Source organism: Ostrinia nubilalis, chromosome 6 (genome assembly GCF_963855985.1).
Source record: "Ostrinia nubilalis chromosome 6, ilOstNubi1.1, whole genome shotgun sequence".
In the NCBI taxonomy this organism is placed as follows: Eukaryota; Metazoa; Arthropoda; class Insecta; order Lepidoptera; family Crambidae; genus Ostrinia; species Ostrinia nubilalis.
In genome coordinates this window covers 7,128,928-7,156,110 of record NC_087093.1, presented here as the reverse complement: position 1 = coordinate 7,156,110, position 27,183 = coordinate 7,128,928, and the positions used below count along the sequence as shown (strand labels likewise).

Below are 27,183 nucleotides of genomic sequence, written 5' to 3'. Positions count from 1 at the left end.
TAATGTGGAATGTTTATTCAATTATAATATGACTGCGATTGATCTGACATTATTTAAGTGAAAATTCTTTTTTATGTAAATGAAATTTGATAAGTTTGATTTATAATTTTGCATGCCAAAAGGTGGAAGATGGAGATACTAAAATACTTGTAATACCTACATTTACCCATGTTCGCAAAATAAATATATTTGATTTGATTTGATTTGAACTATAAATAAAAATATGTAGGTAAACTATAAAAAAGTATATCTCACACTCATTTGTTTTCTAGACACACAACCATTTTGTTTTTGGCACTAAGTAAATAATTTAATAATTTTACTACAATTATTAGCTAAAAAGAATGCTATCACTTTATCTGTTCGTCAACCTATTTCACGGCGCGATTCTACAAATGGAAAAATATTTATTTAAATAATTATTTTAATAATTTCTTTAAACGCTTCTCTATAAGATTTTTTATAAAAGCATATTGTTAATTTTTGCAAACAGTATAGGTAGCTACAAATTTTTTAATGTGATCTTTTAAAACCTTCGGGGGGTCTTCACCCCCGACCGGTCGGGACATACTAAAATCACTTCTCAGATGCAAGACATAATCTGACATAATGATCGTACCTAATTTGCGCTTAACAGTTAACGCAGCTAGCGATTATGGTATTACCCCAGTCATTAAATTGTTATAGGTAACCTACTTCATGCACCAATATCGTATAATGTTTCCATAATATTTTGCTTTTTTTACTTTCAAATTTGTACTACAAAAAAAGAGGGGAAGAGGAAGACGTCAAACCACCTGGATGACGAACGTCAAAAAGGACATGGAAGTATTGGGACTCCACGAACAAGACGTTCAAGATAGAATCAAATGGCGGCGTATGATTGGAAAAGCCAACCCGCGCAACGGAATAAGGCGAGGCAGAAGAAAAAAGAAGAAAATTGTATCTAACTCGAATTAAATTATTCCAGCTACATACTTTCATTACCTACTACGAGTACAAATACTTTTACCCGACTACAGCGACTCAAAAAGGAGGTGGTGATAACAGTTATAGTTCCAAAATACTGGACTGTCCTGTCGATGACATTGACAGTGGGGCGCCACCGTCAATACCGGATCGCTGGTTCAGATTTTTGTCATGTCGGAAACCATATAGTTGAACGATGGTAGCGCCCCCCTGTCATTGAGTTTGGTGGGACAGTTCAGCGTGGGTCATCTATACAATATCTATCAACAGCGCCATGTAATTCTAAACACGTCTAATAGCCGTCTACTTTTTCACAACTCTTGTTCTACACAAAAGAGTCTCTATAATTTACTGTCACAATATTTGCATTGTCCTTTTAATTGCACAGCCCTAGCAGTTAGCCGATACCGTGGGCAAATTGATTGCTTCCTTGTTTTTGTCGCCGCGGAAATGTTGTTCGATCTCCGCGAGCGACTTGCCCTTGGTCTCTGGGACCACGAAGAGCACGAAGAAGAACGCCAACGCACAGAAGCACGAGTACATCCAGAAGGTGCCCGCTGAAGTAAGCACCGCCTGAAAAAAAAGTCATTGTAAATGACAGCTGCTTTATTTGTTGGTTCAAGTAGGCACACAATCGGGATGAGTGTTAGGTATAGTGTTAACCGGCGTTATAAAGGTTCATTTCAGGTATTAAGTATGTATTCGTGAGATAATGTTTATCATTTATCTAATTTATCTTGTCGTCAAAATAGATAAATTACACACCAGTGTGATGCTTTTTTATGTGGGTAATTAAAATTTAAACTTAATCCTAGATGCTCTCGGAGATTTTGTGAAAAACAAATAATTTTATTCCAAGAAAAGTCAATAAGTCAATATTAATGGTGTGTTGGCGTTATGGTATCCCTGGCAGTAATACCTACCTATTTTAACTTGCTGCAAACAAAACTTTTCCGCAGAAAATCAGGCTGCCTATAATTGTTTACCTAACTAAAATTGTTAAATCCTAAAGACAAAAATGACAGCGCACTTACTTCAAGCGCGTGGTAGGACTTGATGACAGTGAACATAGAGAGCAGGTTGACAGCGCTGGCCATCGCGGACAGCTGCGAGCGGTAGTGCGTGGGGAACAGCTCGCCCAGCAGCAGGAAAGGCAGCCCGCCGAAGCCGAGCGAGAAGCCCACCATGAACACCACCAGGCTTATAATGGGTAAGTATCTGGAATTTAACAATTATTTAATAAGAGTTACAGTACGGGTATGCTCCCTCATCCACAAAGATGTACTAGTTTTTTCAGTCTCCTCGTTACGTAAATGGGGTGGTGCTAGCAGTGCTCAAGCATAGAGCGCAGAAAAATCCTGACTGAAAATGTGAAATGTTTAAAGGATAGAAGCTTGCACCGGGCGTATAAAGATCAATATTTAAACACCTAGGGTCCTAGGGCTATGCTGACTCCCATTGCGAAGGGCATTGTAAATAGCTTCCTGTTATCTTTTTGTTCCTTTTTTATGTAGGTATACCTAACCTATTTTGTGGTATAGTACCTAACTGTGGTTTGTACCAACCCCACCAGTCAGCCACGATGGCTGTCATGCCGTCCAGTTTGCTGCTTAAAATCCTCACCCAAGCCACTGCTCCTTCTCGAACTCGAAGTAGAAGGCGGCGCCCATGGAGGCCATGGAAACGCACATGATGGCGGCGGACACGAGCAGCAGCGGCCGGCGCCCGGCGCGGTCCACCAGCATGGTGCTGACGCCGTTCATGACCAGCTGCACCAGCCCCACTAGTATTGTCGCTGTCATTGCGTCCAGTTTGCTGCCTGCAAAGACGGGATAGTAGTAAAAAAATAAATTATCTAGGTACTAACTTACAATATTTAAATGCGTAAGAAAGTTCATACTCGATAGTTGACACAAAAAAATACGATCAAAACAAAAAGCGCGCGCGCGATTGACCGCATGCTCGCAACGGTCGGTCATGGCCACAGATCACCCCCAATAGATTCCGCATGATGCGACATTTGCACTGGACCGAACTCACTAAATTTGGAGGAAAGAAAGGTGTGCGGGGAACAAACAAGCGAGCGTGTGATTGGCTAATTCAAGTTCATTCAAGATGATCTAGGGATGCGACATCGAAATCACAGAGTTAGCAACTTATCGATACATAGTCGTGATGAATCAATTCAAACGAAAGGCCTGCGATTTTTCGAACCACAATAATTAAAGTCACAAAAATGATATAACAGTGTTAGTTATGTTAAGTTAAAGATTTTCTTGATGAGTTTATTATTATTTATTTATTAAACAGTACTATGAATGCTTCATTATTTTAAATGTTTTAAATGTTAGTCCACAGCGATGCGATGAAGAGAATAACTAAGTATACTGTCTACGAGGGCTAAATACAGGTATTTTAATATATTCCTAGGTAGGTACTTTACAACTTAGTTTGTAAAATTTAATCAATTAAGATTTCTTAATTTATTCAGTACATAATGTATATGTTTGATCCATCCGAAGTTCTCATCAATTTGCATGCCAAGGTAGGTAACTTGTGCGACTCTTTTCTCCACCCTGCAGTTACATTTATTTACATTATCTTAAATTTAACTAAATGTATATTTATTATAGACAAATATTGTTTTAATGTTTTGCTCTTAATGTTACCTGAAATACAGTGTTTAGTACCTTAGTTCAGGTATGAATTATATTATTATATTTTTTTAGCCCATTAAAATTATTAGAATGTGTAGATATAAATGAAAAAATAAATCTTATTTTATAATTTAATCAAAAATACACTTAAAATTACTGTAGCATTATGAGGGTACAAAGGTACATATTTGTAGCTATTCTCGACTGACCTATTATAAATTGATAAAATACTAGCATTACTATTGATTTTTAAAATGAATTAATTTGGTATAAATTCTACGAATGGCATTTTTAGGATCTGATCTCCGTATCAAGTAAAGTAATCGAATATCTATATATTTTTCTATTACGCTCTTCGCTAGGTCAATGATATGATTGCAGCTTTCGTGGTCAAATTGATGATTTATTATTTCTGGAAATAATGCTTCATTGACCAAACTCCTAAGTGTTAGTGTTACAAAGCGGAGTTTATCTTTATAATAAACTTTTGCATTTGTATCTGCATTTAGTGAACTTCGAATGACTTGCTCAGAACGCCTGCAAATTTTATTTACTGTAGGAGATAGGTATAGCAGTCCGCCTACATCCCTTGCAAAAATTAAACTTGTTTTTTTCTCACGTAATGAGATTAGAGCTTTGACGCAAGTGTTGCATTTAATATGTTTGATTAAATAGTGAACCACAGCTCCAGCTATATACTCAACTATGTTTTCTGAAAACTCCGATAGTTGAAATTTCTGCAATGTCTCAACAAAATCATCATTATCATCATGTTCCTCAGTATTACAATCATCACCCCGCAGTGTTGTCAAATTGATGCGTTGAACAGCTGATGAGCAGTTTAATATACCAATTTGTTCTAGTTCAACGCAGTTTCCGGTATTGAGTTGTTGCAGCTCCACGTGTACTAAAATTTTTCGGTAAATTCCATAGAACTGTTTGGGTGTCGGGTTATTATTGTTGCCCCCATGAGATCTCATGTTACAGAAAAACAGTTCAATATGGTCTTGGCTTATACGGTGTAGTGACAAGTATGCACAGTGCTTAGTTTTGATCAAATCATTGTACAAAAATATTGCACTGTCAATACTTGCACATAATCCTAAAAACCCGGTGAATCTAGGTGAATCAATCAACCTAATGCGTTTCTTGTCGAGATCCACTGTCAAAGACATCAACATATCTTTGCAAGATTTCAATCTCGCTATAATGTTTTCTGCATTTTCAAGATTAAGTGCCCTTTTTAGACCATATCCATGAACTTTTGAGTCTAAAATATCAAACAAATCGTTCAAAGTCAACAGCATTTTAGCTGTCCCTTCTATTTTATCGAACTGCTTTAGTCTCAAAGTGTTCTTGCAAAATAGAAGAGCTATTGCTACACTTCTACTGAATATTTGTGTAGCAAGTTTTACTTTCATGATATTTTTTTTGAATGACAAATGTTCAGCACGTAACTTATTGGCCGCATGAAATTTTTCATCCTCTTGTAGCTTGTGAAGTGACTCAATGTGACTCCACTGAATGCTGTTTCCATCGACATCATGAAATTCATTGTAATGCTGAAAACTATTTCTCACCAATTTTATCATAATAATATGGGCAGGATCAGGAAATACTGCGATTTGCAAATCTTCTATTTTAATGACAGTCTTCAAATTATCGGGATCAAGATTGCATCCCAGTTTTTTTGCCATCGCTAAATTAGCTGGACAACCGTCGAATGTTACAGCTTTTACTATAACTTTAGCCTCATTACAAAGTTTAATAGCTTCAGTAAGCAGAAATACTTTTTGATCAGCGTTGAGTTTTGTTATCAAAAAATACCCAATAGGGACTTTCCACTTTCCGTGTAGTGGAACCACAAGAAAAACTAACGCATCAGTGCACTCTTCCTTGCAATCGGAATCAATTGTTATGCAACCTCCAAAATCAACATATCCATAAGACTTCTCCACCTTACTTTCAATTTTCATTTCATCAAACACGATGAACAATATATCGGTGTTTGTGACTGCTCAGCCTTGAATTTCAAGGCCTGAAAGGCTTCTTTTGTGAAACCGGGATGCCCATCGACTGATTGGTACCACTTTCCTAGTGTTTTTACCGATGGTAAACATGAGTTGAATGTTTTACGTACGTAGTTATACGCCTTAGTGGAATAAAAATTGAGAGTCAAAGCAAATGCTCTTAATTTTGGTGAGTACTTCTTTTTGACAATTTTACCTGACTTCTCTCTCATCATTTGTCTCCGAACAATTTCCTGGCAACTAACCCCCAAAGAATCCAAAGAGACGTTGTTTTCGGCTGTTATAATTTTTTTTGTTTCTAACTCCGACAGCAAGCTTTTTAAAGAAATAATTTTTCTTTTTAATCTTTTGTTAGAATCACGGAATTGTTTCAACTTTACGTTCTTTCTCTTTAACCCATGCTGTAATTCAATAATTCTCCTGCAGAGACGCTTTTTGACAGGAGTATCGTACGCAGATGGTGTTCCGGCTATAGGAGTAAGAGGTTGCCTTCTTTTTTTTTTTGGAGTACCAGTTATTTTTTCTTCATGTTGAGAAGTTGATGGTCCATCTAAATCTTGCATAACAGAAACCTGAAAGAAAGAATAAGTGAATATTCTGAAAACACAGATTATTTTATGTATAATTTTATTTTTACAATAGTAAGTAGGTTCCTACCGATATTGCAGATGAGGTCCCAGCTACTAATGTATCGGGTGTCTCTTGGTTGATGTTAACGGGTAATGGTAGATTTGCCTGAAGAAGAGAGTTAACTGATTCTAATACATAATATTTGAATACACCGTTTCACGAAAACCGATTGAGAAATGAGAAATACCCCACAGGAAAAAAAATCAAATGAAGTTAATTTTTTATATACCTAGTGTCACTCTCGCAATCAATACAAATCTAACGACACCTAGCAAGCGAAAATCTATCAGGCCGCTTAGGCGCGAGCAGAGCGTGCCAAAGAAATCCACGTACGTACATACTTACATACATAATTATTTTGTACTAGCGGCCGCCCGCGACTTCATACGCGTGGATCCGGTTTTACCCCCTTCATCTATCTTACGCGGTTTAGATTTTTCCATACAAATGTTTTTTCCCGCTAACTCCCGTTCCCGTGGGAATTTTGTATCCTGTTGTAACTAAGCTTTAAGTTTAATAAGATACCTGCATGCCAAATTTCAAGCGTCTAACTTAAGCGGTTTAGATTTTTCACACAAAAAGATTTTCCCGCTAATCCCCGTTCCCGTGGGAATTCTAAGATATAATAATTCTGCCCAGGAGTACTAAAAATAATTGTACCAAGTTTCGTTAAAAGTAGTTTTTGTTTCTATAAGGAACATATAGACGGACAGACAGACAGACAGACAAAAATTTTACTGATTGCATTTTTGGCATCAGTATCGATCACTAATCACACCCTGATAGTTATTTTGAAGATATATTTCATGTACAGAATTGACCTCTCTACAGATTTATTATAAGTATAGATAACCTTAAATACATACATACACTCGAAAAACATAACCCTCCTAGAGCAGTCGGGTTAAATTACCCTGTAGGTAATTCAGTAAATAGGTAGGTATAAGTAACTTACCACAACAGGTAAATATAAGGTTGGCACTGCTGTATCCATTAACCGCCTACGGTTTTTCAATGGGTAGAAATTGTCTTCAGAAAAATGCTTTGAGCAAATTACGCTGAACTTAGTGGGGAACCAATCGTCGCCACGATGTACTGCATCTATCCATTTATTTTTTCTTTCAGGGCATTGTGGAAACCTAAAAGAAACGAATACAATTGTTTCGCATGAATACTAATAATAAACTAGCACTTTGAAACTAAGAATATTTGCTAAACAATATCCCAACATCATTTATATAAAAAGATCGATAAAAACTTGAGCGCGAAACACTACAACACTAGTAGTATCGCATGATTTTGATAAAATAGGACAAGTAATACTCATTACCGCAGGTGAGAAAGAGACATTTTCAAAAGACATCAACGCGTTCTATTATTTGTTGATTATAGAACCATTATATCTTGACCTTTGCTTCACTGGCAAAATAAAAATATTTTGTTAGATTTTACTTACCGGTGGAAAGTGATTCCATCTTTTTGGAAGTTCGAAGTCTTAGAAGACTTCCCACACCACTTTACACTACAAAACGGCATTCAAATGTCGTATGTTTTCTTCGGAAAAGACTATTAACATTTAATTATTGCACACTACGCGCGGGTCTGAAACTTGGTCTGGACTGAAGGAGCGCATTCAAGCTTTGTTTCTTATAAGGGCTATTGAGCTAATGCGTGGTGCGCGTCGTTTGCCTTGTATGCGGTATCTATTGGGGGTGATCTGTGGTCATGGCAGATACTAGAGTAAATATTGCCGCAATAGTGTACTTTCTTACTGGCAACATATTGCCGTCACAATTTTACTCTTTGACAAGTTTGTTGATAGAAAAGGCCCATCCTTTTCGGTAAACGGGAACCATACAGATGATTATTATTACGTTCTAAAAGGAACCCCCATGCAAAATTTGAGACTCCTAGCGCTTGTAGTTTCTGTGATTTCGTGATGAGTGAGTGAGTCAGTCAGTGCCCTTTCGCTGCTATGGATATAGCAGATTATTTTACCTAAAAAACGGTTTTTTTTGTAATAATAATTGTATTTAGTACCTGCGCTTTCAAATATCTCAACGGTGAAGAATATGACGGCGTCGATGCCGCTGAACTGCTGGAAGAACAGCAGCGCGAAGCCCACCACCAGCGGCTTCATCACCGCCGACGAGAAGAACACCTTGCGCGTGAACAGACTGGGCGGAGTGCTCGGATCCTCTGACTTTCTGAAATTGTAAACTTTGAATTTATTTCATAGAATTAAATTTCAAAGAAAAAAGAAAGGCTACTTGTAACATTATTGAATATGCTTTCAGTGCATAAGTGTGACCGTACTTAATTCAAAGAAAAACTAAGTGCCATCATCTAATTAAGTCTAAGAACTTCCGATAATTATCTAAAACTTTAATTATGTATTGATTAGAGATAATATGTATATCATCAGTAAAAAGGAAAAAATGCTAAAGCGCCATGTGGCCAAATGTCAATTTTTTCCTTTCCACTGACTTATGTTAACAGCTCATTGAATATACTGCAGGTGTCCATGAAGAATGTACATAATAATTACCTTGATTATTTAATAATAATCTAATCTACTAACTCTGGAGCGTCCTTGACGATGGCGGTGGCACGCGCAGAGAGGTGCAGCCACTTGACAGCAGACGATGCGTCAGCCCCGCGACTCTCCAGCCATACTGGCGACTCTGGTAGCGGTAGCAGAACGAAGAATAGGACGGCTGGAAGAAAATTAAAACTTGAAAGCCTAAAGAAATGTTACTCATATCATCATAATCACGACTACACTATGTCCACTTTTGAGCAATGATGTTGTTATGAAAGAAAACAATATGGAAAAAACTTAAAGAAATGTTGCTCATAATCACGTCACGACTAGGTACACTCACACGCCGTCACCATGGAATATCAAAACTTTTAAATGTAACTTTTACGGACAGATTTATCATGCAATTCTTAAGGACACAATAAAGCAGTCCTGTTTATGAAATAAAACAACATGACAACGATGGAACTTTAAAAAAAATTTATCCACAACGAGGAAGCTCTTAGCCTGTATCTCACCTGATGGTAACTGGTCATCAGATGAACAGTTCAATCGTTGTTATTTGAAACAAAGATACCTACCACAAAAGATAGCCGAGAAGAAGGCGAGGTACCGCCAGTAGAGCCAGTTGCCAGCGACATAGGAGAGCAAGATCCCAAAGGACATGGAGAGAGTGGGCAACGATCCCAACCTGCCCCGGATTTCAGGATCGCAGCATTCACTCACCTGAAATTCAATTACAGTTTTGTTATAGATGTTGTGCTAAGACATTAAAATTAAGTAGTACGGTTTGTCAAATTAATTTATTTCTAATTGACTGTGGTCCATCTGAGCATATGCAGGGTGAAAACGATAATTGATCTCACTTACAGTTAGGGGGCGTCCATAAATTACGTGAGGCTTTTAGGGGGGGGGAGGGGGTCAACAAAAACCTCACCAAATCTCACGTGGGGGAGAGGGGGGGTCTCGGGAAATATCACGTATTTTTTTCCACAAGAAATAGAGAAATAGTTTGCCAGAAAACTGGGTTAAATCTTAAGTAAAAAAATTGGCCAAGTGCGTGTCGTGCCACGCGCAGTGTAGGGTTCCTTAGTTGTCCGTCGTTATCACAATATATTTCAGAAGTAAGCAATTACTTCATCTAAAGTCACTTTTAATATTTTCTTCTAAGGAATTTTTATTAGGTATGAAATTTTATAATACATGAGTAAAACGACTATTACTCTTGAACTAACTGATCTATCTTAACCGCTATAGTTTTCCTTGAAAGTTCATAAAAAGCACTATAATCTTGAATTTTTCCAGATTTATCAAGCCAACAGTTTAGTTTTTAGCGGGGGGGAACGCCCTACTCGGACAAAAATTGGCACTTTAAACTTTAACATTTTGCAAACGGATCCCTAAATCGAAAAATGGTCTTAAAAACCCAGCCATTTTAAAAGACCTATCCAACGATACCCCACACGATGGGGTAGAAGACGAAAAAAAAAACCATCCCCACTTTACATGTAGGGGAGCTACCCTAAAAAAATTTTTTTTTTCAAAATTTTATTCTACCGTTTTGTCGTCGTGATTAACATACATACCTCTACAAAATTACAGCTCCCTAGTGCCAACAGTTTCCAAGCAAAACCTCGGACAGACAGACAGCCAGACATATCGAAACTATATTAAGGGTTCCTTGTCAGGACTAAAAAATGATATTTGTATGATGATAATGTCATTTTATTCTATACAGTCTAAACAAATACAACTAAAAATGCTTCCGTCTGCATGTGTGAATACTAAAATGCAGAATAAATGACGAAATTAAGAATATTATAAAACATGTTCTTTTTTTATCAAAATCGATTTTGCTAGATTATAATTATTAGTGATTTTATAGAAAGGAACAATTAGACTAGGTACTTCTGTAAAAAAACAATGTGACCCTAGTACTAACCGCTGTCACTACACGTGTTTTTCTGGATCTATTCGTAATCAGTGGGCTTAGTGCGACTTTACACAATCGTCATCCGCTAGCGACTGCGTAAAAAATGACATACATTAAATGTATGATGATTGTACAGCGTCCCTAACAGATACTTTCAAGAACTAAAATCTTAAACTTTATAGATCTTTTTGATGCACTCGTTAGCAACAACGTTAAAGCACACAAAAAAAATGTTTCTCAGTTATATTACTCCAAAACTATTCAATTTCGGATTTTTTTAATATCACGTGAGATTTGGGGGTTGGGGAGGGGGTCAGGCAAAATCTCACCAAATCTCACCAAGGGGGGCGGGGGGGTTGAAAAATAGCCAAAATTGTCTCACGTAATTTATGGACGCCCCCTTACAGTTTAGAAATAATCGAGTGAGATCACTTATCGCTTCCACCCTGTATACAGACCCGGGTAAAGTCAAGGTTTTATAATAGTATAGTGCGTATTGTTTTGCATCGCAGCTACTCTTTTTTCAAACAATACCAAGTACTTAAGATAAGTGGGTGCAAGACTGCAAGGCAAGATTACGCATTTTCTTCATTCGAAGATTGAAATCAGATCCCCACTCGAGTTGATTGATAGCCAATTTGAATCACATGTGATAATCAGCACTCATCGTGAAGGCTTGTTGACAAAAGTTTCAAGGTATTTTTAGTATTTTTACAACCTTTCAGGATATTCGCATTTTACTTTTGTTAGCATTTTTTTATGGGACAGGAATCAAATGAGCAAACGGATCACCTGATGGTAAGTGATTACCGCAACCCGGGGGAGTTAAAAATGTGTTGCCGGCCTTTGAGATGTGAGTACCTACGCTCCGTTCTTTAATTTAAAGATGTTTAAAAAATAGTTTTTGACAGCAATTAGTACCAACTTAATTATATTTTCCTAGATGAATAGTGATACTGTTTGTCTGTAGATGAATGAATGAGTTTTATGGCTGTTTAACAAAATAATGTAAGTACCTACGCTACGTACAACTGTTCTTTTAAGAACATCTTGAATATTTTGCATAGCTTAAAATAAATAAAAAATATCTTAAAAACCAGGCAAACAATTGAAACATTTCAAGATCACACAAGAAAGATCTAAAATCTCTGTTATAAACAAACATTTTAGTATATTTTGTATTTTTATTGTCACGCATTTCAAATAAATCTCGTCTGCACTTCATTTTATTATCTTAATAGGACGACAGATAAGTAGTAACAATACTTTTTCTGAGGTGAACATCCGATTATGTAACTAACTACTTATTGTTAAAACATACAAATAAAACAATACATAAGCTGCATCTTTATAATTACCAATTAGACCTAATCAATTTGTATTTTCCCGGCGTAATTAGTCGATAACGTTTGCATTATTAAATTAAACAGTAGTTTCTGTTCCAAATACAGTTGCCGATTGAGATGTCCAGTCCAGTGTTTAAATAAACATTATAAACGTTTGTACGAACGCATGTTCTAACTGTGGGAACTCTATAAATAAACTAAGTACCTATCTTTTGACACATCCACAGTACGACACAATAGCTTATATTGTTTATTGTGGAAACTATTATTAAGGACCCAAATTTTTCCAAGAGTTATTATTTTATGGATGTCCCTCGGAAATATGCAGACACGTAGGAGACTATGTACAGAAATTGAGTCTAAATCAGATGCAAAGTGAAAAGCCGTCATATGGGCCAGTTACTTGTATGTGAACACGAATTGGCAAATATCAGCTGAAACCCAAGATTGCAGCTCAGAAGTGCTACGAACGGTAAGTAGTCCTTTCTCTTAATTAATATCTCATCAGTACACTGCTGCAATTCTTGTGTTTTTTCTTCAGAGGCAAATTAAATTATCATTTTCCACAAAAACTTTAATCAGAAGAAAAGAGAATAAGTTCGAAGTTAAGGATCGACTTATCTCTATTTCATAGCGACTTTTTCTTGTTAATAGTAGTGTATTGTACTCACGTATACTTGCGCCGGGGCCAGGGCGAATCCGACGCACAGGCCAGTTATAAGGCGCCCCACGAGTATCAGGGGAAAGTACTTGGCGAACCCAAGTATAAGCCAGCCGGCTGCCCAGAGTGGCGCTGCTAGCTGCAGACTGCGGCGCCTGCCTGCCCGCTGCATCAGCGCTCCAGAGAATGTACTGCCCACGAACGCACCCAGAGGTGGGATAGCCCCTATAGAAAGAAAAGAAATATCTATAGAAAGAGTTTATTTATTCATTAATTTATTTGTACGTCAATAGTTCAATGAACTAATGACTTACTGGTTAATCTCTTACTTCTACACTTAGGCTGAGTTGCACAACTTCGCGGTTTTTAGTGTGGAGATTGACAGACTTTTGACCTTTGTTAAAGTTAAAGATGGTACAATCCAGCCGAACTATTCAAAAAGCATTTACCTATACTCGTAAATCTAGAAAAACAAGGATTATCTCAATGACCTTATCATTATTCTAGCGGTGCATCAAACATCAAAGGCTACTTATTTACATCAATGAGAACATTGACAAATTGTGACTGTTTTTTCGGCTTTATTTTTATGCAAGAGTGCTAATTATATATCCAAACTTATTCTGAGTTAGATAAAAGTATATTTAAATATTTTATATTTATAAACGCTGAATATGTTTGGCCAAGATCTAGGTCAAGTATACTACCTAATGTTTGTTTACTAAATAGACAGATATAAATTGATTGTTTAAGCTTTCTTAACTTTGCTAACACTTTAGTACCACACAAGCAGGTTATGTCGAGGACATAACTATGTGTGCTAAATGGAATAAAAACACATAAGGCATGACTACTTTCAGGAACAGTAAAATAAAGGTTACGGGTACTACAATAGCTACCGGTTCCCTGAAACTCTACATAACTTTCCCCTATTTTACCCTCATAGAAATGGGACTTTGTAACCTTCCCTTGAGTTGAAAATTGGGCGCTTTACAGTTCTGGAGAGCAGATTACTAAATTTATTATATCTGCTAGCTCTTAAATTATACAATTTAGGTGAATGACCTGGTAATGGATCTGGATTTTTTGTTGCATGTCGTCGATGGATTAACAACCTCGGTTATTGAAAAAATACTCTATAAATTGATGACAGTATATTTTCGTAATATTGATGACTTGTTTGATAAAATGTGGTTGATCCCAAAACTATTAGGCTGAGTAGCACCACCCAAGTTTGACCGTAACTTTAACGATAACCGGTGTTTTTTGTATGGAGTTCATCAGATTTTGACGTTTGTCAAAGTTAATGTAAGAAGAAGTCAACCCAGCTTAAAAGTTTGAATTAAATCCCAAAATATTAATTTTGAAAAACCTTTGCCAGTTTTTAAACGGTTTTATTTATTGCCCTGTTTATTTAGTTTACTTTATTCCGTTTCCATGGACCACGTCCATTCAATACTTAAAATACCTAAGTTCTATTCATTCGAATGTTTAATTTCTGCCTACTTAACATTGTCAACAGTATCCAACGCCACTTACCTATCGTTGTAAATACTCAAACTGCAATGTCAATTTCGCAACGCATGTTACGCAAACTCGTTTTCCTTTCGTTGCACCTGAACTGACCTTGAATTAGCTAAATACGAATAAGTAGTTGACCAAAAATAGGATAGAAGATGATAGTTTAAGAAGATCTTACAATAGCAATAGATCTTACATTAGAAAAAAAATTATAAGTAAAAAAATGTGTGCGCCCCCTAAGTATTTATTAGGAACCGTGAAAACGAGAGTTTTACGGTTGTCATTAGGCAAATCACTGCTACAAATAGTCACGAAACCTCGTATAATAAAAACGGCATTTGGACACACGGTGCATCGTATTGTTCTAACTAGAGCAAACGACAATGCGTACGAACTAAATACGAAGCTGCGGTTGCCTAAAGTTTCAAAGAGCGTGTATAAAATGTATTCTATTTCTGCCTATACTTTTTTATAATACCTATATCTGTGCCTGTCTATTATACTTTAAAAAATATCATTAATTATCATTGTTGTCACTTACCAATCCATGATTTCTGTTCACTGCTCTGTATGATTTCAGAGTCCAAGGCTTCTATCGAGGGTATCGCCGAGGCGGAGTACCCTCTCACCAGCCCGATAATGAGGAAGGCCAGGGATGCGCCGAATGTAAGCCATAGCTGCAACAAAATATAATTTATATCCAACCGCAAAAGGAAGAGTTATGGTTGAAGGTACGTAACTTTCAATGTGACCTTTAGTAACCCAAACGGTTAAATGGTTGTTTTTGGGTGAAACTGGTTTTTCTCTAAATAAATATTGTACCTACGGGTGAACTTACATGCATTTATCGTATACTTGTAAGATCTGAATTTTTTTGTGGATAGGTTTATTTTCAAACCGAATCAAAATTCATACTGTTTTTCAGTCAATAACAATAAGCCCGACTGTACTGTTTCATACATTACAGTTATCAAGATTAACAATTTAATTTTGAGAACATACTCGTAAGTTACGGTCGCAAAGAATTTATTTTATTATGTTGTCATACTAATTTGTAAAAAAAAAGAAATTATGATCACAAATAAGGGATAAATAATGAATGTTTAATTATGAGCATTTAAAAACAAGTTTGGCAAGGATAAAACAACATCAATGGCATTCAGTGTGTACCTTTGTCACCCAAAACAAGGCAAAAGTTACGACATTGTTGTTGTATGTTACTTCTGCCGAATATGCCGGTACCGTGCCGGTACCTACATGGACAGAAACTGGTTTATGTAAGTGTTAGATAAATAAACCTACTTACCGATACATAAGTTTATAGGGGTAATGAATGGTAATGACGTCGTTTCTAAAATGTCAAGAAAAGAGGTAAGAACAATCGTGCTTTACTTGTAGTACTTCTAAAATAATGATATAATGATCTCATAATGTTCTAAGGGGAAGTCCTTGAAGATCGTGAAATGGTAGGGAAAATTCTCTTGTAACAATACGCTATACATTACATTAGATACTTTTCCGAGCCGCTATGACAAGGACTGTCCGTAAGTATGTTGTGGTTAAAGTGTATTGCTAGAAAAACTCTAGATTTTCATTTACGAATCTAAGAAAAAGTGGGAGTGCCTTAACGGTAATTTAATAAAAAGTTAACCTATGTTTCTAAAATTCAATTAACACCATTATCATCACATTTTTAAAACGTACTGTCGTACTCAGTAGGTAGTCGCGATAATACGCTTACTAGCGTAAACAATAAAAAAATCAAATGTTGGCCACATTCGTCACGTATAGAAAACAACTTGTTGCTTAGCTGCATAAATCGCACAATGAATGACACAAGATCATCCACTTTCATGTTTTTTACTAGGGAAACGGAACAGAGAAGAACGAATACCAATTATTCTTACGCAGCGGCAGCAGAAAAACCAAAGGTCAGTCAGGCGCAAGTGCAAGCGCTGATAACGACATCACTTGCTAATCATTGCCTACTTTTTGCTGAAGATTGAGAAAATGCTAAAGGTTGGATTATGTAAAATTCATGATTTTTTTTACTTTAACTCTAACGGATCCTTTTTTCAGTTTATCAAACTAATTGTTAGCAGTAAAGTACTTTGCTTACAATATAACTTTTTACATCATTTCTATTTACATTGTTGTTACAGTCCACGTTTTCCACATAACATGGAAGACTACAATTAAGATGGCACTGAGCTCCAAGACAAATGTTATCTTTCAACCCTCACTTGTTTGATAAACTTGTTAGTCGTCCTAAATAAATAAAATTAAGGTAAATGACACAATCTGGTCGAGTTCTCGTTATGACTAGGAAATAGAAAATTGGTCATTAATCAGATAATAGGCTCAGAATCATTTTTTTCCTCAATTTGCTCACCTACAGGAAACTTGATACAAATTAGCAATATGATTATGTTAGATACGTACCTAATTACTCTAATTTGATTATGTCAATGTAGAGTTTGAAGGACATTAAAAAAACACATTATCATGTTTACGCTTTATTTTACTTCAAGTTTCTTCAGATCCTATGTTACCTAAATACATATTGAACAGATCTTATTATAAAGAAAATTTTGGACATATTGCTATTGCCAAAGAAAAACATTATAATATGAGAAGTCTATTGTAGGTAATAACGTGTCTTATTTTTAAATTTATCTTTCTAATTCTGTGACTCATTGGTTAAGTTTTTTCACGCGGAACTTGCACACACATTTCGAGAGACTGCACGTTACTTATTGTACAATGTACAGACCAATTTGCAAAAAATATAATGAGTTTTTTAATGAGTGGAACACGACAAGAATGGAATTACTTTTGATAAGCCGGTTGTGTATTAATCAAATTCTCTTCCTAAACAATCAAGAGAATATCACCTAGCCTTTCCTTATTGATCACCTAAAAGTATGTAGAGTTAGGTATGCATTTTAAGATTCAATAGGTACGTTAATATTTAACCATTTAGGTTAATCGACAAATTAATTATCCCATCAGTCCCCAAGCGGTCGCATATGACCGCGTGACAATATTGATTACTAGCTTTTGCCCGCGGCTTCACTCGAGTGAAATTTAGTTTGTCACAGATCGTCATAAATTATAGCTTATATGTTATTCTGGGTTATAAATATAGTTTCATCAAAATCCGTTCAGTAGTTTTGCGTGAAAGAGTAACAAACATACATCCATCTAGACATCCAAACTTTCGCATTTACGAGTATAATATTAAGTAGGATCATTTTATCTATTGTATCTCTATTCGCGCGGCTTGAAGGGTTAAAAAGATTTAGGGCTACAATGACATAAATTAGCTGCAATTACTTAGTTGTGGTTGAGGAAAACCTGTTGCATATTTTGTTTTACCTTTTTTCTGCACTTTGTATATGTACCATATTCTTCCAAAATAAATGAATACCTAGGTAGGTAACTCATAAAGCAATTGATTTTGTGGTCGTAACAAGGAAAAATTACATTAAGATGTATACAAAAATAGTGCTAGCAAATAACGGGAAATGAAGAATCAGAGAAACGGGTGCGATTCTCACGTGGGCGGCCAGCACTGGACTTGTCACTGTAATAGCTTAACAATAGAGACTATTATATCATTATTTACTGGAATACTAATTTTACTTCAAGATTTGTTTCATATTGCCGAGAATCATGATTTAGCTATAAATTATTCTGCTGCGGCTTGACTCGTAAGGATTTATGAAAACTACACTCGACATCAAATAAATCGCACCTCCCGCGACAAGCATTTTCAAACGTATGCATCCCCATTTCCCACCAATATTGGCACCATTTAAAAGCCTAGTTCTAACCTTCATTTCATTAAAGGAAAGGTTTTTACCCCAAAAATGTGTCTTTAGAAGGATCCAGAGTCACTTCTTCAAAAAATAGGTAGTTACGCTAGAGCCAACTTTTATGGCTATAAAACTGTTAAGTTGGGATTAATCGCTATCCATCTGTTAAAGAGGACACGTGAAATCATTATTTGGTTTTATAACCATAAAAATTGGTCTAATTGATCCCATAGGTGGGCCCAAAGTGAGGTATTTTTTCAAGTCACATTTATGGTATATGTTAATCATTTATTAATAAATTAAATGTGTTTTTAGGGTTCCGTACCTCAAAAGGAAAAAACGGAACCCTTATAGGATCACTTTGTTGTCCGTCCGTCCTTCTGTCAAGACCCTTTATCTCAAGAACGCGTGAACGTATCAAGCTGAAATTCACATGAAATACTCAGGTCTATTGTCCCTTTAAGCTGTGAAAATATCAAACTTCTAAGCCAAGCCAATCAAAAGATACAGCCGATTATGTCGATATTTTCAACAAATTTTCGACACTCGCAAAGGAATCAAAACCTACAGGATACTTCCCGTAAACTCAGAATCTTGAAATTTGGCACAAAGCATTGTCATATAATGCAAATATAGGAAAAATTGCGAAAATTACATTTTTTTAGTTATATAATATAATAAAAATATTTTAATAAAATGAAACTTACTACCTTATTTCTCACGAACGAATAAAGGTATCAAATTGAAATTTATACCAAATACCTAGATCTATTGTCCCTTTAAGAAGTAAAAAAATCAAACTTCTAAGTTAACGCGATCAAAAGATACAGCAGTTTATACCGACACCTTAGACGAATTTCCGTCACACGCTAGGGAATCAAAACCTACAAGGTAGGGTAAGTGCGCTAGTTTTCGTCCAATTATCGGAGTTGCCAACTTTGTGATGCGAAATGAATATCTTAAAATACCCTTACTCATATGTATCATAATTATGTCATTTTAGTCCTTATATAGTCTACTTTACGTTAATATTATATGACAATAAGTAAATACCACGGGTATTTTTATAAAAAATATTTAATGCAAAAGAGGCGATTTCACTAGTTTTCGTCCAAAAAAATCAGTTTTCGTCCTAGTGTACGCTAGTTTTCGACCACTGTGTAGAAAAAAGGGTGCAGTTGAATTATTGACTTAAAACCAATTCTACAATACAGTAACCATGGATTGTGGTATATCATTTGAAAGGTAATTTTGTCAGCTTTCAAATGATATCAAAAAGATTTAAATAAGTTTCTTACCTAAATTTAGGAAAATATTTCAATAGGTCGAAGGACAAATGGACGAAAACTAATCTACAGGAATAGCTAATTTTGGTTTTCGTCCACCCCAGTGCTTGCTCATGACGTCATGGACGAAAACACAACAACGTTTAAAGCTGTTTTTTGTTTTCGTCCACATCTTTTTAACGGTTTTTATGGGTTTATCACTGTTAAAAAGTGGACGTAAACTAAAATGTTTAATGTAATAGCAATAAAGATCATATTGGAAGAAAAAACATTGTATTTTGTAGGTCCATTGAAGTAAAATGATTATTAAAAATATTAACTAGGTGTCAGGGTTTCCGTCCACGTGGACGAAAACCAAAATCTTGCAAAATTGTTATTCTAGTATTAGTCCACTTAATTATCTAAGATTTCTATACAAAAACTTTAATAATCCCTTAAAATAGTGTTTATTATGCTAATAATTAGACATACGTGCCAAAAACATTACGTAAAGTAGCTAAAACATTAATCAAACATACCATGAAAGTTTCCTACCGGCACGTTTTTTTTCTAACTTGACTACGTTTTCCATTCACCTGTGTGGGTGCAGCAGCAACTTCCGTAGACTTTTTTGGAGTTATTACTTGTCAAATTACATTTTCATGCAGGCAGAACTGTTACTTAGATATTATAGATTGTAACAAGTCCAAACTTGCACGGAAAGTTAGGTTTGTATTCTAATTTTCCGTATTTGTTTGTGGCAAGTCGGTCAAATGGACGAAAACAGGAGCTGGACGGAAAACCGGCGCAATTACCCTACTTCCTGTGAACTCAGAATCTTGAAATTCGGCACGAAGCAACGTTATATAGTACAGATAAAGGAAAAATTGCGAAAATGATAAATTTGAAGTTATATAAAATTTAAAATATTATTTTTGCTTACATGAAATAAAATATTTTTTTAATAATTATAAACTTACTACCTACCCTTTTTCACATGAACGCGTAGAGATATTAAAGTTGAAATTCATATCAAACACTTCTTAAATCTAATTGCTCTAAACTGTGAGAAATTCTAAATCAACGCAAAAATTCAAAACGCTGAGGTAGGTACCTACCTATAATGCAAATATAGGAAAAATAAATAAATAAAAAATAATCATACCGCATATTTTTTTTTATAAAACTCCGGACTTTGACGTAATTTTGGTTTAAGTGAAATGAATGGTGTCCATTGGCATAGCTACAGGTTTTACCTTAGAATACTTGTTTTATATTTGTAGATAGTTACCCTGCCTAAAAAAAAACCCTAGCTACGCCAAAGCTAGCGTTATTTGATAAGGATCAGATATAAACACAAAATAATCTTGCGTGCATACCAATGTTATTTATACCATTTTGCAAGGGGAAAGGAATTTGTGGTTAGCCCTGACTACTTAAGGACAGGAAAAAATCAAATGATACCGCGAGCTAACTACGAACAGCGCCATCTATTGATAACCGTGCGAACTACGTAGTGTCGTTGCTCGGTGATAGGTGTTGCTGATTGCAGCTCATTGTTACAATACTTTTTATTAAAATCGGATTTTATTCCGGAGGTTTTACAATTTCTTACTACTTTCGCAAATCATTACAAATGAAGAAAGGAATTTACGGTGTGGTACCCTCAATGTACAATTAGATTTCGAGCGATACCACTTTTGGGCATTCTCCTTTTAAGTAGTTACTTTCCCCATTGTAATGTTATGAATTTCATTTTGCAATAAAAATACCATAGTTATGACTCGATTGTCGTAATGAACGAACTTTGTAAACCTTGCAGGTTTGTACGGAACCCTCGGTGCGCGAGTCCGACTCGCACTTGGCCGGTTTTCTTTAAGGATATTTATTGGGCTTTCAAATAACACCAATATTGTTGGGGCACCTTGATTGTGTCAGAAGAAAATCGTTAAAGTTCGCGTCGCGGAAGGTGCGGTTTATTTGATGTTGAGTATATTTATTTTTTAAATATATCTACTTACCTACCTACTAACTTTGCAACAAGGGAAGATAATATTTGTGTAGTGATATTTTTACAGAAAGGTCCTACAGGTTCCATTATTTTGAAAGTAGAAGTAAATCGCCGTACTTCACAGTTTTTCGTGTAGTATTTTGTAACATAAATGTCATATAGGTACATTATTTATATCCTGAAAATCTATACTAAATATCTATTATCATTATTATCTATGTAAGGTTTTGTGAAATGGAATAAATTTCAAAAATTACGCTCATTCCTTAGATCCCTAAGGCTTAAGCATGTTTTTCTCAGACAAACCTAGTACTTATTCGTAGGTAGTATTAGGTATACTCTCTACGCGGTCGTAAATTCGTAATAAAAGCATGTAGAGTTAGTAAATAATAAGAATAGATGGCTTCAAACAGTAACTTTATGATGAGTCACTCACGAAGATAAAATCTCGGTACGTTTACATGGACAATTGATGTAATTCACGTGTATTTATTTAAAGCATTTTCGAGTTTTCCGCTAATTCGTGCGAATAATTATGTGCGCAACAATGTCTGCCTCAACTTGTTTGTAAGAAAAGTTAATTCGTTTTGCACCCACGGTCTAACTGGGGTCATAAAACATAAGCACTTTTACACGTCCCACTATTAACCCTACCACTGCTTCGGGTCTTTGACTGATCCACGCGCTGAAACTAACCATTCATGTGATTGATCAACCATGTGCGTTGATAAATACCGACTAATCACTATTCAATGACGGAGTAGCAGAAAAAGTGCCGACTTTTATGCTCGAGGAGCCCATCGCTTCTTGTTTGAACAATAAAGAAAAATGTCTACTAAATTACTTGAAAAATCTGAATGTAAAGACATAACACCTTTAGCAAAATATAGTACGATACATCGTACTTCACAACTCAAAGATCTAGATTCAAAATATGTGTTCCTTGGAGACCAGAAAAGAGATGTATTGTGGTATTAGACTCTACCTAGTACACCTACAAATGCATTACTTATAGATTTTGATTATAACATGGGTAGGTAAATGGGCTTGATACCGAAGCGATATAAAAAATCACTGAAGTTCAATCTGATTGGTAAAAAGAAAATTGTACCGTTGGTAATACCTACCGTTACTATATTGAAGTACCTAACTATAAAATACCTGTGGCAGATCCTATAGTCAAACCTAACACCAGGGCTGCCTACAAGAATAGAACAGTGTGTATTGTCTCCTGACCTTCCACGTGAGCCCAGTTCATGTGATGGACGGAAGAGAGCGATTGCATGTGATTCTTGTGATATCATGCGCACAATGCTGTAATAAAGCCGCCCCAGATGTGCCGACTATAAGGCTCTTTCATAGGTGCTGGTAACTATTCTAGACTATTTTTAGATACGGTCTATGTAGATATACAAAGATACACATAAGTATGTTACAATAATTTTTTATGTCTTGTGTACCTACGCCGATCATATTTTTTTCTTGCACTGTTTCTTCTCACCACAGACACATTTATTGTCCCGAAGCAGTGGTACGGTTATTACTGCGACGTGTAAAAGTGCTTTTGAAAAGCCTACTTAGTAAAATAAAATGAGTTTTTATGAGTTAACAAAATAGGTAAGATAGTTATCACAAATTGTTTAACAGTGATCATAAAAACTTCAAAAAGTAGGTACTTTGATTCCGGCTCTACACGTTGCTTGGTCCCAACGTCATTCACCCAATTAGCCAAAAATTTGGGACAACGTGTGGAGCCGGCCTAATGGAGTCATGAACATTATGTGCATAGGCACATGCACATTCGTTCTTTCTTTTCCATTCAGTAAAGACAAAAACATCATACAGCTGAAAGTGTTTTGCATTATTTGTCTTAATCGTTGTCAATTATGTTGTTAATGTAGATTTAAGTAGTCTTTTACTATTCTTCAAATTACTGTCAATATAATATTAAGGTTGAGAATCTGAAGATGAAAAGCGTTTATTCTGGCAGTACACCGCTAGACATAATATTATTATTATATCATCTCATGGAGTGCCAAAGAGCGTGATCTGTGGCAGATCTGGAGGTTCATAGAGCGGGGAGTTTTCCTACTCTTCATTTGCCAAGAAATAAAAGTATGTATTAGTGATGTAACAAATATATTTATTAAAGTATCGTTAACAGATTATCTAAGTACACAAGTTACATATTGAGTCAGGTAAAGTAATTTTACATAATGAGATAACCGCCACTAGTTAAATCTAAATTGTTACTGAAGTGCCAGCATTTAAATAACCATGACAGATCAATATTCTCGATCGATAAGTATTGTTTTTTAAATGGCAGAGATAACGCGTGTGAAGATTGTTGAAGTATCGATTATGTTTTCCAAACATACTGCATTTGTTATTGGAGGTAATATAATGATGATGCTTTCTCACCGATTTGTACCTTAATACCTATAGGTTAGGTGCTCATCTGGGAATGCTACACACTCGACTGTTTTGGAGGTCATGCATTATGCACTTACAACCATACGAATTTTACAAACCCTAAATCTAATTCAATTAAATTCATTTGTATATCGGATATCATTGATCCATATTATTGTGTTATCTGAAATGATTTAAAACTATAAAAAGTGTCTTCAATCAATTTATGATTTTTTCGTGAAAGGGTAACAAAGATCAATGTTAATGTTACGAGTGGTAGGAAGTTTAACTGTAGTTAGCTGTAACATTGTAAATTTGTAGCAATGTTACTAACACTTTTGTAAGTATCTACTTAAACTCTGAGCACATACCTATCGCTCGTGTAAGGTAGAGTCTACCAGAGTTGGTGCATATAATATGGGCAACAAACAGTTAATGCCTATCTTGCAAACGGTGTTAGGACGATGGAAATCATATAATTTAGTTAAATAAAAATGTTTAATACAAAAAAAATAAGATTCCAATTTAAATTACCAAAGGATATTAAAAGTATTTAAAAAATGAATATAGAGTTATACGAGTAAAATTCAAAATTATGACTATAAACAACAAATGCGATTTATTTAAATATTTAAAATGCACGTGAGCTTATTTATTTACACCTATTTATAAATGGCATTCCTGTATAACTGAAATCCAAAAACCAACTCAATTGAATACCTTACCTGTTTCAAAAAAGCCGGCGACAATTTAAACATTTTGTTTCGCGATACTTAACAATGCTACCGCGATGTTGTGGCACCCGGCGCCAGCGATAACAAGAGTGCAAGACCGACGCGTCTTGACCACTCGAGCGGACTGCCCGCTGCTACTCATAACCGCTTGTTTTGATACCACAGAACTCAAAAACCGCGTGCGTGCAGTGTGCACACGCACAGTCATGTGAGATGAAACCAGCATCGTGACGTCATAATACCAAAAAAACATTAACACCCTTTTAACACACGATCAAGATCATCCTGAATCAGGTGATGCGATAAAAAATCTAGTTCGTCACCGTCATCCAAGTCGGGTGAATTGAAAACTCAAATAATTATAGATTATGGAGCCGTTTGCTAGAAACAAACAAATATGTTTATTTAAAAATTAATAAATAATTACAAAAAAGAACATTTAATGTCCTTAAATTACATTTTTTTATCAATTATCAAAAATTGGAAAAAAATAAAATCTGTCCATTTTCAAATGAAAGCAGAAACTATCACCATTGCAGTTGCTTCCGAAACTTTTCATTGGTAAAAAATAACCTTATTTAGATGACAAATAAGATAATTAAACAACTTTAATGACAATATAAATATTTTTAAGTGTTAAAAAAAATATTAAGAATTACTTGGAACAGATACCTAAGTAAGATATGACTCCTCCCTCCATGTTTTGGTTGAGCATGTGACGGTAAGACGTTTACACGCATGGGGGTTCAATCGATAAATTACTTACAGCCTAGACTCATATTTTATTTTAATTTACTGAATTTTTTTATTTGTACTAGTATGTACATTGTTTACTTCTTTAATAACTTTAACCATAATAATATTGCAAAAGTTTGTGAGTGCTGAAACTGAACTGAAAGTTACACTGAAGTCCGAGAAATGTTCTTAGTAGAGAAAAGGAAACGTCTCCTAAAACGAAATGGGTAGAAATCAAGGTCTTTTTATTAGCTTTAAGATTTCTATGGGGATATATTGTACAACTGTTCGTGCCAGCTAAACTTTTACATTTTTCGCAGCACGTCACAAATTCGCCTAGCTTGAATAAATCAACTTACATAAGCAAACAAAGATACTTCAATGTGTGTTTAAAAGCATGTGCTCGATGTTTTTAGGGTTCCGTACCTCAAAAGGAAAAAACGGAACCCTTATAGGATCACTTTGTTGTCCGTCCGTCCTTCTGTCAAGACCCTTTATCTCAAGAACGCGTGAACGTATCAAGCTGAAATTCACATGAAATACTCAGGTCTAGTGTCCCTTTAAGCTGTGAAAATATCAAACTTCTAAGCCAAGCCAATCAAAAGATACAGCCGATTATGTCGATATTTTCAACAAATTTTCGACACTCGCAAAGGAATCAAAACCTACAGGATACTTCCCGTAAACTCAGAATCTTGAAATTTGGCATAAAGCATTGTCATATAATGCAAATATAGGAAAAATTGCGAAAATTACATTTTTTTAGTTATATAATATAATAAAAATATTTTAATAAAATGAAACTTACTACCTTATTTCTCACGAACGAATAAAGGTATCAAATTGAAATTTATACTAAATACCTAGATCTATTGTCCCTTTAAGAAGTAAAAAAATCAAACTTCTAAGTTAACGCGATCAAAAGATACAGCAGTTTATACCGACACCTTAGACGAATTTCCGTCACACGCTAGGGAATCAAAACCTACAAGGTACTTCCTGTGAACTCAGAATCTTGAAATTCGGCACGAAGCAACGTTATCAAAAGGAATCATTTTAAGCCATTAGAAACGCCCGAGCTTCTTCTCTGAAAGGCCTTAAAACGAGATATTACCATGAATGGTAGCGACAAATAGATCTTTGTCACAGTACAGATAAAGGAAAAATTGCGAAAATGATAAATTTGAAGTTATATAAAATTTAAAATATTATTTTTGCTTACATGACATAAAATATTTTTTTAATAATTATAAACTTACTACCTACCCTTTTTCACATGAACGCGTAGAGATATTAAAGTTGAAATTCATATCAAACACTTCTTAAATCTAATTGCTCTAAACTGTGAGAAATTCTAAATCAACGCAAAAATTCAAAACGCTGAGGTAGGTACCTACCTATAATGCAAATATAGGAAAAATAAATAAATAAAAAATAATCATACCGCATATTTTTTTTTTATAAAACTCCGGACTTTGACGTAATTTTGGTTTAAGTGAAATGAATGGTGTCCATTGGCATAGCTACAGGTTTTACCTTAGAATACTTGTTTAATATTTGTAGATAGTTACCCTGCCTAAAAAAAAACCCTAGCTACGCCAAAGCTAGCGTTATTTGATAAGGATCAGATATAAACACAAAATAATCTTGCGTGCATACCAATGTTATTTATACCATTTTGCAAGGGGAAAGGGATTTGTGGTTAGCCCTGACTACTTAAGGACAGGAAAAAATCAAATGATACCGCGAGCTAACTACGAACAGCGCCATCTATTGACAACCGTGCGAACTACGTAGTGTCGTTGCTCGGTGATAGGTGTTGCTGATTGCAGCTCATTGTTACAATACTTTTTATTAAAATCGGATTTTATTCCGGAGGTTTTACAATTTCTTACTACTTTCGCAAATCATTACAAATG

At 35.3% G+C, this 27,183-nt stretch overlaps 1 protein-coding gene across 1 annotated transcript; it reads right to left on the bottom strand.

The window, feature by feature from the left end:
• Window positions 1-365: 365 nt before the first annotated feature.
• Window positions 366-24,697, bottom strand: LOC135072504 (facilitated trehalose transporter Tret1-like). Its single transcript, XM_063966444.1, has 9 exons — window positions 24,521-24,697; window positions 14,831-14,966; window positions 12,779-12,993; window positions 9,410-9,554; window positions 8,868-9,003; window positions 8,327-8,493; window positions 2,593-2,788; window positions 2,004-2,187; window positions 366-1,542 (listed from the first exon to the last, which is right to left on the bottom strand). The coding sequence occupies exons 1-9, from the start codon at window positions 24,551-24,553 to the stop codon at window positions 1,360-1,362; spliced, it is 1,395 nt and encodes a 464-aa protein (XP_063822514.1). The 5' UTR covers window positions 24,554-24,697; the 3' UTR covers window positions 366-1,359.
• Between the last annotated feature and the right edge of the window lie 2,486 nt (window positions 24,698-27,183).

Excerpts from the sequence above, each read along its gene's own strand:
- LOC135072504 (XM_063966444.1), bottom strand. The coding sequence starts at position 24,553 with ATGTTTAAATTGTCGCCGGCTTTTTTGAAACAG. Across the intron at positions 2,789-8,326 it reads TGAGATATTTGAAAGCGCAG|GCAGCAAACTGGACGCAATG; the intron begins GTACTAAATACA and ends CCGTCTTTGCAG. Across the intron at positions 1,543-2,003 it reads AGTCCTACCACGCGCTTGAA|GCGGTGCTTACTTCAGCGGG; the intron begins GTAAGTGCGCTG and ends CTTTTTTTTCAG.